The sequence below is a fragment of the Hemicordylus capensis genome, chromosome 2 (genome assembly GCF_027244095.1).
Source record: "Hemicordylus capensis ecotype Gifberg chromosome 2, rHemCap1.1.pri, whole genome shotgun sequence".
Classification (NCBI taxonomy): Eukaryota; Metazoa; Chordata; class Lepidosauria; order Squamata; family Cordylidae; genus Hemicordylus; species Hemicordylus capensis.
The window spans coordinates 234,062,380-234,076,873 of NC_069658.1; the positions used below are offsets into that span (position 1 = coordinate 234,062,380).

The 14,494-nt window shown below is 45.8% G+C and overlaps 1 protein-coding gene across 1 annotated transcript in view; it reads right to left on the reverse strand.

Moving 5' to 3' along the window:
• LOC128343845 (zinc finger protein 850-like) overlaps nt 1–14,494 on the reverse strand; it is a 60,573-nt gene that overhangs the window by 44,622 nt on the left and 1,457 nt on the right. The window contains exons 2-6 of the mRNA XM_053293278.1: nt 13,491–14,048; nt 11,147–11,270; nt 10,654–10,736; nt 9,737–9,863; nt 4,889–5,863 (exon numbers count right to left, since the gene is read on the reverse strand). Coding sequence (XP_053149253.1) covers nt 4,889–5,863; nt 9,737–9,863; nt 10,654–10,736; nt 11,147–11,270; nt 13,491–13,895 — 1,714 coding nt within the window. The 5' untranslated portion in view covers nt 13,896–14,048. The remainder of the gene's footprint in view (nt 1–4,888; nt 5,864–9,736; nt 9,864–10,653; nt 10,737–11,146; nt 11,271–13,490; nt 14,049–14,494) is intronic.

Sequence of the window (14,494 nt, forward strand, 5' to 3'; positions counted from 1 at the left end):
TGCTGAGCAGTGAAGACAAAGAATCCCACCTACAAGTGGGGCCCTTCGGGCCCTCCATCACTCTCCCCAGGGCAAGCAGAGGTGCTTAACAGTGTTCTCTCTAAGGCGTGCACACGCATGCATGCTCACACATTTTTTGATGTCCACTCGGTCATTTTTAGATCCCGCTCAGGTTGAATCAGGAAGGGCCCACTCTGAATGCACATGCGCACACACTGCCTTGATACTGCCACCCAGAACAAAACTAATTCTGCACAGAGATGGAAAAAAAAATTAAGAGGGACCACTGGTGCCAACTGATGAGGAAAAACCCTATCTGATCTGTTCCTCTGCCTATAGCAGCAGGCTGATCTGCAGAGGACAACAATACAAGTAGAACGTCTCGCATCATGGAGATCAGCTGTTAATGCCTGCACATTAAAGGCACAGGAGCAAGGGTCAGCAAGAAGTTGGCAAACATCCAGGCAAGTTCCACCAGCAGTTTTAACTATGTCCCCTTTCAGGGTCAGACGGGTGGCGGCGGTCAGAGGGAGTGGTTGTGCCACTCTAACTCCACCAGCTGCTTTCTTGGCCCTGGCAAAGGGTGGGGGGTGGACTCACACTGGGGCCAGCATGTCTCCCTGGATTGCTTCCACCTAAAGTTGCCAAGAGGCCATTTGTGCTGCATAAAGGCATGTTGCAAGAAAAGTAGCAGGGCAATGCTGGTTCTGCTCCCGGACCCCACCTCCACCCCAAAATGTGGCTCTGCTCCAGTGTTCCCTGTAACAGGGATTCCCAGATGTCGCTCTCCAATGCCCATCATCCCTAGCTGCGACAGCCTTTGACTGGGGATGACGGGAGTTGTAGTCAACATCTGAGAATCCCTGATACAGGGAACACTTCTCTGCTCTCTCCACCACTTCTGCCAATAGTAGCTGAGCTCAACCTCTGACTCAGGGCCCTCTGCCCCCTGCCTCCCCTGCATCAGGACCCTCTGCTCTCCACACACACCCCACCCCCAGCCCTGCTGCCGGCCCTGATCCATAGGGCACCACCTCCAGGTCCTGCCCAAGTGCGAGAAGTGTGTTTTATTTTTTTTATTTTGGAAGCTGGCTAATCCCTGCTTCCATCTGGATGCCACCAGGAACTGAGAGGATTTCTGCTCTGTCTGCAAAATTCCATTTGCAGGAAGACTCACTGTAAGAGTAGCCTTGTAGGATCCACCGCAGATCCGCCTAGCTCAATATCCTCTTGCCAGCTTTCACCAGTTCAGGCCAGGCTGGGATCCACTGGCCACAGCACCATGGCCACTGGGCTGTCCCTAAGGCAGAGGTAGGCAACCTAGGCTCAGTTGCGGGTGGGGATTATGGAGGTCATACATAGGAACCTGTTCCTGACTCTGCCTTATACCGAATCAGACCATAGGTCCATCTAGCTCGGTATTGTCTACACAGACCAGCAGCGGCTTCTCCAAGGTTGCAGGCAGGAATCTCTCTCAGCCCTATCTTGGAGATGCTGTGCAGGGAACTTGGAACCTTCTGCACACAAGCATGCAGATGCTTTTCCCAGAGTGGCCCCATCGAGGGAAATATCTTACAGTGCTCACATGTAATATAGCAATAGCAATAGCACTTACATTTATATACCGCTCTATAGCCGGGGCTCTCTAAGCGGTTTACAATGATTTAGCATATTGCCCCCAACATTCTGGGTACTCATTTGACCGACCTCGCAAGGATGGAAGTCTGAGTCAACCTTGAGCCCCTGGTCAGGATCGAACTTGTAACCTTCTGGTTACAGGGCGGCAGTTTTACCACTGCGCCACCAGGGGCTCAATATCCCATTCAAATGCAAAGCAGGGTGGACCCTGCTTAGCAAAGAGGACATTTCATGCCTGCTACCACAAGGCTAGCTCTCCGGTGGGTGTAGTTCAACTACAGCTGTAAAGCCAAGGTTGCCTACCCTTGTCCTAAGGCCTTAGCTTCTACACACACCTCTGCCTTTCTCTAGATTCCCCTTTCTGCAACAGTTGCCCCCTCAAAGGTCCCAGCCAGAGCCCCTCTCTTGTGGAAACCAGTGTGAAACTAGTTTTGGTTCATCCAAGTTCAATGTGACCATTTCTTGAATTCTACCAAACAGGAGTGCATGCGGAGTGGGAGACTCTCTGGGCTGAGCAGAGGAGGAAAGAAGTTTCAAAAACAAAAGCCAGAGCAACTGCAGAAGGGAGGATTTATTCCAGCATGTTTTGGCATCTTTCTCAAGGAAAGATCCATCTTTCTTATTAATTAACTAACTAACTAACTAACTAACTAACTAACTAACTAATTAATTATTTCTCTGTGTAAACTGCCCTGAGCCATTTTTGGAGGGGCAGTATAGAAATCGAATGAATGAATGAATGAATGAATGAATCTTTTCACTGGATTGCCTGCGAGAGATTGTCTTTGCAAAACCCTAAGCAGACGTTTCAGCGGAAAGCAGCGCTGAGTGGCAAAAAGAAGCTCGCCAATGTGGATCTTGCAGAGAACAACCCAGCTCCCTTTGGGCTGATATGGGATTGTGGGAGCCCCTCTCTCGTTCTCATCTTGCCCCCACAGCAGGAACTTGGTTGTGCACAGCCTTGGTTGTGCATCTCCATTCTGACACTCCTAAAACTTCCTGCCTTGAGTGGTTCACCCATGTGACCCACCTTCGAAGGCAGTTCTCCCCAGATGCATTTGGAGCACACAGGATCTCAGGAGTGGCCACTTTAGATGAGGAACATAGGCAGCTGCCATATACTGAGTCAGACCAGTGGCTCATCTAGCTCAGTATTGTCTACACAGACTGGTAGCGACTTCTCCAAGGTTGCAGGCAGGAATCTCTCTCAGCCCTATCTTGGAGATGCCAGGGAGGGAACTTGGAACCTAGATGCTCTTCCCAGAGCAGTCACAGCCCCTAAGGGGAATATCTTCCAGTGCTCACATGTGGTCTCCCATTCAAATGCAACTGGGAGGGTGGACCCTGCTTAGCAAACGGGACAATTCATTCTTGCTACCACAAGACCAGCTTGTGGGGAAGGAGCCAACAGCCCTACTTCATATCCAGATTCTTGCATTGTAGTTTTTAGACTGGGGGTAGGCATACTTGGCTCTCTAGGTGTTGCTGAACTATAACTCCCATCATCCCCAGCTGCAACTTATTGAAGGGTGAATGATCTCTTTATTTTGTTATATGTCATTGACTGCTTTCCTTTTCACAATGCTCCTACGAATACAATGAATATTTATATGCCACTTTTCAACAAAAGTTCTGATAGTGGTTAAATAAATAAATAAATAAATATAAAATCAACCCATTTATCCCACTCTGAGCTCCTTGGGTGGAATGAAAATGCAGTAAATAAATACAATCCAGACTATTTCTATCGCTGCTACCCGACAGGCAACCCAAGTGGTATTGAGTCCTGTTTAGCTAATCTGGATTGATTAGCTCAATTCTCTGCAGATTTGGCATCTCTGAGGTGTGCCAGACTTTGCCTTTGATCTGGCTGGAGCCAGGTGATCATTTTAGGGGAGGTGCCAGTGGTTTGAAAGAAACTTGGCAACCCATGGGTCACACATGCACATTTTCTTTTGCCACTAGACAAACAATTTTTGGGGAAATATATTAGAAGCATTTTTGTAGAAGATAGAAGTGGAATGAGTATCGAGTGACCTTATTTTGCAAGGTAAGGCTACAGCATTTGGGGCTTTTTAGTTTAGAAAAAAGGAAACTAAGGCGAGATCTGATAGAGCTTTATAACAGTATGCATGGTTTGGAAACGTGGGTAGGAAGAAGTTCTTTTCCCCTGTCTCATAACACTAGAATCAAAGTCATCCCATGAAACTGATCACCAGGAAATTTAGGACTGACAAAAGGAAGTACTTTTCCACACAGCACATAATTAATCTATGGAATTCTCTGCCACAGGATGTGGCGAAGGCCACCAGCTTGGGTGATTTTTAGTGGGACTTAAAATAAATTCATGGAGGACAACTCCATCAATAGCTACTAATCTTGATGGCTATAGGCTACCTCCATGTTCACAGGCTACTCTGAATGCCAGTTGCAAAGGAGCAGGAGTGGGGCGTGCCTTAATCTCCTGGTTGTATGGCTTCCTAGAGCCAGCTGCTGGGCCATTGTGTGGTACAGGGTGCCAGACTAGATAGGGTGATCCAGCAAGGCTCTTGTTATGCTCCAATAAAAAAGCATAGCTGCTTGCAGGCGATCTACTCATTAGAGCAGGGTTTCTTGACTTTGGGTCCCCAGATGATGTTAGACTACAACCCCCACCATCCCCAGCCACAAAGGCCATGCAAGAAATGTCTACAGATCAATTGCCACTCACAGCAAATCAGCGAAACTAGATAGCCATCTACATCAGAAAGACGTCTTGAAGAACACAAGTGTGAAGTTTCAAGCGGAAGGTTACAGGAAAGGAGGTTGTCATTTCCTAGGCCAGGACTGACTTAAGCTACTAAACAAAGAGTAATTTTACTCTCATTATCCAGGTCACTCTGGCATTCATACCACTGACAGAAGGGTTCCTCTGCTTACAAGTCTGAAGTGGTTCAAGAAAAGGCAAGGGCATGCTTCTTTCTACAGGGAAATATAACCAGCATTGCACTCTGATACTGCAATTGCAGACTGAAAAGGACATCTTTACGACCAGACATCTTAGACTAAGAAAGACCAGAGGCTGCTCTATCCCTTATCTATGTCCATGACTGAAGATCAGATGCAAGTCCCACACCTGATTTGGAATGGTCTTTTAGGAAGATGTCTTGCCTACCTAAAAATCAAATGTAGATACTTCACAGTTGTGAGAGGATAGCTAAGCCACTGCCCAAGGGGGTGATGATCTCTGAATACTTAAATGGTATGTTGCGTAGGTGGATTCTGTGATGTTCGTTTAGGCTGGGGCTGGACCTGAAGCTCTTTCCACAAATCGAGCATTGATACGGTTTCTCTCCTGTATGGATTCTTAGATGTTCATTAAGATGTGAGTTCTGGCTAAAGCTCTTTCCACACACTAAGCATTGATATGGTTTCTCCCCTGTGTGGATTCTTTGGTGGCAGGTAAGGTCTTTTCTGGAACGGAAGCTCTTTCCACATTCTGAGCACTGGAATGGTTTCTCTCCTGTGTGGATTCTTTGATGGTATGTCAGGTCTGAATGCTGGCTGAAGCTCTTTCCACACATTGAGCACTGATACGGTTTCTCCCCTGTATGGATTCTTTGGTGGGAAGTAAGACCTTGTCTGCAGCGGAAATGCTTTCCACATTCTGAGCACTGAAATGGTTTCTCCCCTGTGTGGATTCTTTGATGGGAAGTGAGCTCTCCACTCCAGTTGAAACTTTTCCCACACACTGAGCACTGATATGGTTTCTCTCCTGTGTGTATTCTGTGATGGGAAGTAAGCTGTGAGTTTTCACTAAAGCTTTTTCCACACACTGAGCATTGATAGGGCTTCTCTACTCTGTGGATTCTCTGATGGGAAGTAAGATGCGATTTCTGGCTGAAGCTTTTCCCACACACCGAGCACTGATATGGTTTCTCCCCTGTGTGGATTCTTTGATGGCAAATAAGGCGTGAGGTCTGGCTGAATCTCTTTCCACACTCAGAGCATTTATATTTTTTCTCACTTATGCTAATTCTTTGAGGTGTGCAGAGGCTTGTGTTACTAGTAAATATTTTTGCACACTGAGGGTATTTATCCCTTATATTTCCTTTGCAATCCCTATTTTGGACTGGGATTTCATGGAATTCAGAGTGTTCAGAAGGAGCAGATTTCTTCCACAGATATTTTGCTTCTGTTTTATTTCTGTGTGGTTCTTCCTCTCCCTCACTCTCCACTCCATCACCTGCAGGAATAAAGAAAACCTCCCGATAAGAGAGAAATGGAGCTTCAGTTCAGGGGAAAAACATAATGTTTTGCTGTGTGAATAAAAGAATACAAAATTTGTCATGCTTCTTTTCAGGACAAGCAGATCCTTAATAATAATAAATAATAATAAAATTTACTTGTTAGCTGCCCCATAACAAATTGTTCTCTGGGTGGCTCACAACACAACATTAAAACATGAAATAAAAACATACAACACATTAAATCATAACAAACCAAATGGGAAAGAAGAAAACAGAATAAAAAGCAATTTAAAAATGTTTAAAATCAGTTAAAAATCAAACTTAAAAATCAAAATTCAAAAGGCCTGAGTGAACAAAAAGGTTACTCCTGCCAGGTACAGGAGAACCTCATTACTTGCGGGGGTTCCGTTCCTCGCCTATTGCCATGAGTAACAGAACCACAAGTAACGAGTCATTATTGCTATAGGAAAAGGCGGGGTTAGGTTCGGAAATGGAGGAGGAAAAAGAAAAAAAAGACAGAAAGGGCAAAATAACTTGAAAAAGCTTACTGTGGTGTGCCCCATGGGGTTTGTATATGGCCAGGAATCCCCCCATGTGCCCAGGAATGACCTGAAATGCCTCCCCCAAACCACAAAAAATCATGGGGCAGGGAGTTTAAAAAGTCCATTTTTAAATGGAATTGGGCCACAAAATGGCTCCCTGGGGAAAAAATGATGGGCGGAAGTGACCTCCGCAGTCACTTCCAGCCCTCTAGGAACCGCGGATATGTGGGTTTTAACTCTTTTGTATCCGCTGATACTGAAAATGGGTGTCAGTGAGTAATCCCGCAGATACGCGGGACCGTGGATAACGAGGTTTCCCTGTATTTAAGTAGCTGATGTTATAAGGGATTCCAACTGGCAACCTGGAGGATGTCATATAATTGATATTTCAGTATTCCACAAACAGAAAGACCCGGGTTTAAACCTCCAGAAATCTCAAATAAGAGGGCTGGGGAGATCATGCCTTGGAGGGTTATTGCTGCTCAGAGTAGACAGAACTGGGAAAGGCAGACCAATGGCAGTGTCTTCTGCTGTTATGTTCTGAAACCTGGTATTGCACAGACTCCCCGCAAAGTAGTTTGGAAACAATCTGTCCGTCACTATAACCCCCTGCAATTTTCAGTTAACAGAGTTTCAAACTTGTTTCTCCTGATAGACGTCTCATGTGCGGAATGGGACAAAATGGGACTGGAAATCCACATGTGAGCTCTTGGTTACGTTGGCAAGGGGCTTTGGGCTAAGGAACAAGGAATGGCAGAGGAGAGGAAACCCCGTCTCTTTGAGACACCTTGAAATATCATCATCCTTATAATATTATGAATCTTTGCTTTTTGAAAAACATTTAGTTGTATTTATGTGTTTATTTATTTATTTATTTATTCGATTTCTATACCGCTCTTCCAAAAATGGCTCAGAGAAATTATAAATAAATAAAATGGATCCCTGTCCCCAGAGGGCTCACAATCTAAAAAGAAACATAAGATAGACACCAGCAACAGTCACTGGAAGTACTGTGCTGGGGGTGGGTAGGGCCAGTTACTCTCCCCCTGCTAAATAAAGAGAATCACCACGGTAAAAGGTGCCTCTTTGCCAAGTTAGCAGGGGTTTATTGAATTATTTTTATCAAGTTTATTGAATTATTTTTATCTTGTTAACCACCTTGTGGTCTTAGGACGGAGGGTGGTGTATATTATTTATTTAACATATTTGTATAAAGCCCAAAACTCACGTCTCTGGGCGGTTTGCAATAAAAACAGTACAAATTTAAACAGAATTAAGCAGAATTAAAACATTAACACATTAAAACACAAAGTTAAAACTGTTAAAAACTATTAAAAACTATAAATCTAATTTTGCGGGAAGGCAAAGGCTTTCTGGGATATGATATATAATGAGTTGAAGAAAATTTTTTAAATGACATTTCCTAAGAAACCAGAATCCTTCCTGCTGGGAATAATGCAAGGAGAGTTTTCCAGAAGGAATTTAACAATCTTTATGTATGCAACCACGGCGGCTAGAATAGTATATGCGCAGAAATGGAAGAACAATGAAATGCCCTCAAAAGAAGATTGGCTGATAAAAACTTTGGAATATGCTGAGATGGCAAAACTTACAGTACTGATAAGGGATGAAAATCTGGAATGTTTTAAAGAAGATTGGAAACCATTCTTACTATACTTAAAGAACTATTTCTCTAATATTGATTTTTCAGCAGGGTTTGAAATTTAGTATTAATAGCAGGTTGAGTAGAGTAAAATCGAGTTTGTAAGGTATAGGATATATGTTTTGAATTACTATAGCAATGGTTGAATTGTATAATTCGTGATTTGCACAGATTGGCGAGTGGGAAGTCAACATTTGATTAAATGGATGAAATGAGATTGTTAAGACATTGTAAAAACCAATAAAAATTTTAAAAGCTAAAAACCTATAAATCTAATTAAAAGCCTGGGTGAACAGATGTGTCTGAACTGCCTTTTAAAAAGTTGCCAGAGATGGGGAGGCTCTTATTTCAATAGGGAACGCATTCCAAAGCCCAGGGGCAGCAATGGAGAAGGCCCGTCCCCGAGTAGCCACCAGAAGAGCCGGTAGCAAAACTAACTCTCTCTCTCTTGGTATAGGTATAGATATAATTTTTAAAAATGCACCTGTGACCTGATGCAATGGCACATGTGAGAATACGGAAGCCAATGTTATTGAATTATTATTATTATTTACATTTCTATCCCGCTCTTCCTCCAAGGAGCCCAGAGTGGTGTACTACATACTTGAGTTTGTCTTTCACAACAACCCTGTGAAGTAGGTTAGGCTGAGAGAGAAGTGACTGGCCCAGAGTCACCCAGCTAGTTTCATGGCTGAATGGGGATTTGAACTCGGGTCTCCCCGGTCCTAGTCCAGCACTCTAACCACTACACCACGCTAGCTCCAGTAAATCCAGTGAATCCAATAAATCCAGGTCGGGCTAAGATATATAACACAAAGGGGAAATGTTTACATTAACAGAGTTTGAGAGAGAGAGTCAGAAGGCTCCAGGGACTGCATCCACCCCTAATATACGACAAAGACACTTCTTTAGGGAGAGGGTTGTGTTATGTACAGGGAAGAAATGGGAATATGGGCTTCCCATTAATGAAAGGAAGCCATCTTGCACTGCAATTGGACTAAGGACTGTTGATAGAACTTCAGGAGGTGAGGGAGGGGGTTGGACAGGAGGAAGTATTTGTTCCAGCAGTCGCTACTAGTATTGCTGTAATTTCTGAATGTTCTACAAATTGCTATTTTTTTAAAAAAAAATTGCTGTAATTTCTGAAAGTGTTGGATTTTTAAAAAAAATCTTGTTTTAATAGCTGGTCTTGTTTGTCTTTGTGTTTGTGAACTGCCTGGAGCCTCTCAGGTGGCATATAAATCAATCAAACAAATAAAAGTAGTATTAGTAGCAGCAGCAGCAGCAGCAAAGAGGTAGGGGAGCTGTAGTCCAACAACAGCTGGAGGGCCAAGTTTCCTCATCCATTGGGGGCTAGGGACTTCCTGAAAGTTTGGACTAAGTGTGAAATGAAAGTGGGAGAAACAGATCCTGGAGAAATCATGGAAGGACCAAGTCCCCCACCTGTGTGCCAATACCAGACTCTGAGGAGACAAAGCACGGGAGATCCTCTCATGAATCCAACGTCAAGAGATTGTGGAACTGTTGTACTGTTTTTTTTTAATTTTATACATGTGGCCTTGTGGATCCAAGAAACATACCAGAGCCACCAATGTCTTCAATAGCAGCCCTCCAATTTACTGATCCAGAGCAACAATAGCAGCCAAGGGATAGAGGAGCCTTACCCAGTGAGGCTAGATGCCCAGAAGTCTCCTCCATGACTTCCCTGTGCAGAGCCCTTTGGGCTGGATCCAGCAGAGCCCACTCCTCCTCGGAGAAACTCACAGACACCTCCTCCAAGGTCACTGGATCCTGAAAGAAGAAAGAAAGTTTCTCCTTGTGCTAATGCAGCAATCCAAGTCGGAAGCAAAGGGTGTATGGGAATTCTCCTGCCAGATCCAAAGTTTCCCAAGTGGCCTTTGTGTGGGTGGCTTGGACAGCCTAACCCTGGGAAGGAAGGCAGATATTTTCTGGTCCAGAGGGCCCCCACGCTGTGCCCACTCTTCTCCTGAATGACCCCTCCCCTACGAGGGGTGTGTACAAGACCGGGTTGACCGGTTCAGACTCGAACCAGACCGATTATGTTTGGTTTTGGCAACCCCCCCCCACCTGAACACACACACAGAGTTTTTTTTGGGGGGGGGTTGTGAGTTAATTTTTAAAAAATTACTTAAAAAATAAATAAATTTTACTTTCTGACACCCAGTCTGGGGCTTTAGCTTTGGCTGCGGGGAGTGTGTGTGTCTCCAGAAATCCCCCTCCCCCGCCGATGTACAAATCATCAGGCCATGCAGAGGCCTATTGGACATGCGCGGCAGCCCCCAAAATGGCTGCCGCAACGGAGGGCAGGCTTGGAACGGGTTGAAGGCTGCCCGAACCGAGCAATTTGTACATAACGGAGGCCGGCAGGGGGGAGGGGGAACTTCTGGAGACACCCCCCACAACCGAATCTAAACCCCCAGCAGGGTGGCAGTAAGTAAAATTAATTTTTAAAAAGTTACCAAACTGGGGGGTTTCAGTTCGATATTAGATCATCAAACCGAACAGATCTGATGTCGAACCTGTTCAACATCGAACCTGTTTGCACATCCCTATCCCCTACCTGGTCCATTTGTATGGAGGCTGGATCTGCTCTGCCGCAAAGAGGAGAAAGCCTGGAATGAGGAGCCAGTGTGATCTCGCCACCTTTTAAAGAGACCAAAAGCGGTGGACATTTTCTACCTTGCCTTTAAATCAAATGCTTCCAAGATGAATAAACTACACACATGTTTTTTAAAAATAAAAAATACAACAAATAGTACACACAAATTCATTCAGACACTCTCCAAATAGCAGACCGTATTAAAACTTCAATTCCTGCAAAAATGCTTTTCCTCCCAGCAAAGTCTCAATGAGACCGTAGAAGCAGTTCCTGGATTTCATATACATTCAAGAGAAAGAGACAAAGTTAATATCTGCCTCCTTAATCCGTACTCAGTTCCTCTGATCTTGCAGACTGATCTTGTACCTTCCAGGGAAGAAAGGAGGACCATGAAACCCACAGGCAGCTTCCTTAGAAACAAGCCATTCAGCAAGTTCATCCCATTATTCCTTACCCAGTGAGGTGGCACCTCCTTCTCTCTGCTGCACGATCCACCTGAACAGCGGCCTCTTTCTGGCGTCCAATGGAATCTTCTTTGTCTTGTAGAAATCGGGATTCACTTTTAACAGTCTCTGACCCTGAAAGAAGTTCAGGGTCAAAGAATTATGAGGATCCCAGAAAGGGAATGGGGAGAGGGATTAGGAAATCATTTCCATCCAGGACTGCTTTCTCCCATACTAACCCACCCATGGACTAAGTAGGGATGTGCATGAACTGATTCGGCGCATCCAGTAGGGATGCACTGAATCGCTTTGGCGCAGCCCAAATCACTTTGGCAGGGTGGGGAGCGGCACCTTTAAGCATGAGTCAAGCAGGTCCTTACGTGCTCCTCTGCTGCCCCGTTGTTTTTCTGGGCGGGGCCTTGTGCCTGATCCAGCAGGGCTGTTCTTATGTTCTTATGTGGTGCTGCGCCACTCAGAAGTCTCTGAGTGGCTGTGGGGTGCACATGGCCACTGAGCATGTGCGGCAGCCCTGTGCGTGTTGCTGACCATGCACATGGTCACCAAGCCCCCATGGTGGCCATATGTGTCCTGCAGCTGCACACAGACCTCTGAGCAGCGCAGCTTTATTTATTTATTTATTTATTTATTTATTTATTTATTTATTTATTTATTACATTTCTATACCGCCTTTCGTTAAAAACACAACCCCAAGGCGGTTTACAAAAATTAAAACATACAATAAAAAGCAATAAAAAACATCAAGCTAAAAACATATAAAAACAGCCATAAACACAAGACAACAGATAAAAACACACAGAAGCCGCAGTAAAAACGATCATGTAAAAGCCTGGGTAAAAAGCCAAGTCTTTACAAGCTTTCTAAAAGCCGTGATGGAGTCTGAGGAACGAATGGCCACTGGGAGAGCATTCCAGAGTCTCGGGGCAGCAACAGAGAAGGCCCTGTCCCGAGTGCACGACAGCCGGGGCTCTCTCATTGTCGGCACCCGGAGCAGGGCCCCTCCAGATGTCCTCGTCAGGCGGGCAGCAACCCTTGGGAGCAGGCGGTCCCTCAAATACCCCGGGCCCAAACCGTTTAGGGCTTTAAAGGTCAAAACCAGCACCTTGAATTGGACCCGGAAACGAACTGGCAGCCAGTGCAGCTCTTTCAAAATGGGAGTGATATGGTCCCAACGGGCAGCTCCGGATAAAACCCTCGCTGCCGCGTTTTGCACTAGCTGCAGTTTCCGGATAAAATCAAAACAGTGGAGTAGCGGAGGTGCAGGTAAGGACTTGCTTTACTCATGCTTAAAGGTTCCACTCCCTGCCCTGCCAAAACATTCGTGCACATCCCTAGGACTAAGACCTTTGACACTGCTCCATGTTCCCTCACTGTCTAAGATACCCAGGATGGAGCGTTCTCAGCAGTGGCTCCAAGATGGTAGAACTCCCATCCCAGGCAGATTCCTCTGCTCCATCTCTCTTGACTTTCAAGCACAAGGCAAAAGGAACTTAGCTAGCCATGGCTGTTGTGATTTAGTCTTGCCTCATTTCTGCTAATATCCACTAACCGTAAAGTTGTTTCTGTGCACCATATTAGCTACTTTCTGGATATTTAAGCAAGAGGCGGAGTACCAACCAAAATCATATGGGGAGAAGATCTGGTCTTGTGAAGATCTGGTCTTGTGAAAGTAAAGTGTGCCTTTGAGCTGGTGTCGACTTCTGGCTGTTCACAGAGCCCTGTGGTTGTCTTTGGTAGAATACAGGAGGGGTTTACCATTGCCATCTCCCGTGTAGTATGAGATGAAGCCTTTCAGCATCTTCCTATATGGCTGCTGCCTGATATAGGCGTTTCCCACAGTTTGGGAAACATACCAGCGGGGATTCGAACCAGCAACCTCTGGCTTGCTAGTCAAATCTAGCAAGCATGAATTGTCCCATTTGCTAAGCAGGTTCTGCCTTGGTGTGCATTTGGATAGGTGACTACATGTGTGAGCACTTCAAGGTTTTCCTTTAGGGGATGGGACCATTGCTGAGTGGAAGAGCATTTGCCTGCTCAAAAGCAGAAGATCCCAGGTTCACTCCCTGACATCTCCAGGTAGGACTGAGAGAGACTCCTGCCTGAAACTTTGGAGAGCTGCTGCCTGTCTGGGGGGGGCTAGACAATACTGAGCTAGATGGATCAATGGTCTGACTCAGTATAAGGCTGTGCTCCTATGGTGCAGTCAAAAGACTGCAGCAGAAATCTTTCTGCAATGTCTCCCTCACACACAAATTGGGTACCAGTTGGGATTGCTAGAAGAGCCACATTCATGTTTGTAGCCCCTTGGAGTGACCAGATTTAAACAGATTCTCTCACCTGCTGTTCTTCCTGTCTCTTCTCCTCTGCCTGGCTCAGGAGGAAACCTTCTGCCAGGGACACCGCCTGGGAACTGGTCTCCGCTCCACATTCTCTGACCCAGCTCTCCATCTCCGGGGGCAGGACAGTCAGGAACTGCTCCAGGATCACCAGGTCCAGCATCTGAGCTTTCGTGTGTCTCTCTGGCTTCAGCCACTGGCGGCAAAGGGCATGGAGCCGGCTGCACACCTCTCGGGGTCTCTCGGCCTCCTGGTAGCAGAACTGCCTGAATCTCCAGCGCTGGACCTCTGAGCTCAGGTTGTCCTCACCCAGCATCTTCTGCATGGTTCCTTCCCATAATTTCCTGGTACTTCCAACCTCATGATCTCTGACTTCTCTGGGGCCTGCTGAGTCTTCCTTTTCCATCTCCACTCTGTACTCCAAGGCAGCTTCCAGGCAACCCCAAAAGATCTCCTTGCTCTTCTGTACGTTTTCTCTCTTGAAGCAAAGAATGTCCCAGACAGGAAGGGCTATAAAGTTATGCCGAGCCTCACAGTCTTCTGTATCACATGCTTGTAGCTGCAAAGTGTTTTAGAAGCAAAAGTGGCCAACCTGAACATCTCCTACATTTTAGTCTGGTCCACCAGCGCCCCCTCGATCTGTGGCAATACAGTCTCCCCTCCATCTTTGGAGTTTAGCTTTGACCCTGAGCGAGATCGATGCAGATACAAGTATTTGGTGCCATGAGGGAAACAAATCTCAATTGGGACCAAAATACTGGAGTCATGTAACCTGAACTGGTCCAAGAACCCTGGGAAGGCAGAACACACAATTTCCATTTGGGAGTGAACAGAGTCCCAGGACACAAAGCGTATCTTGTAGGGATGTGCACAAAACCGACCAGGCCAGCTTGGTTCAAATCCGAACCAGATTTGAACCGTTCTGGCCCGGTTTTGGTTCTGATCAAACCGGACCTGGTCCAGTGCGACTGCTGAAGCAGTTCGGGGGAGGGTCTACTGTGAGGA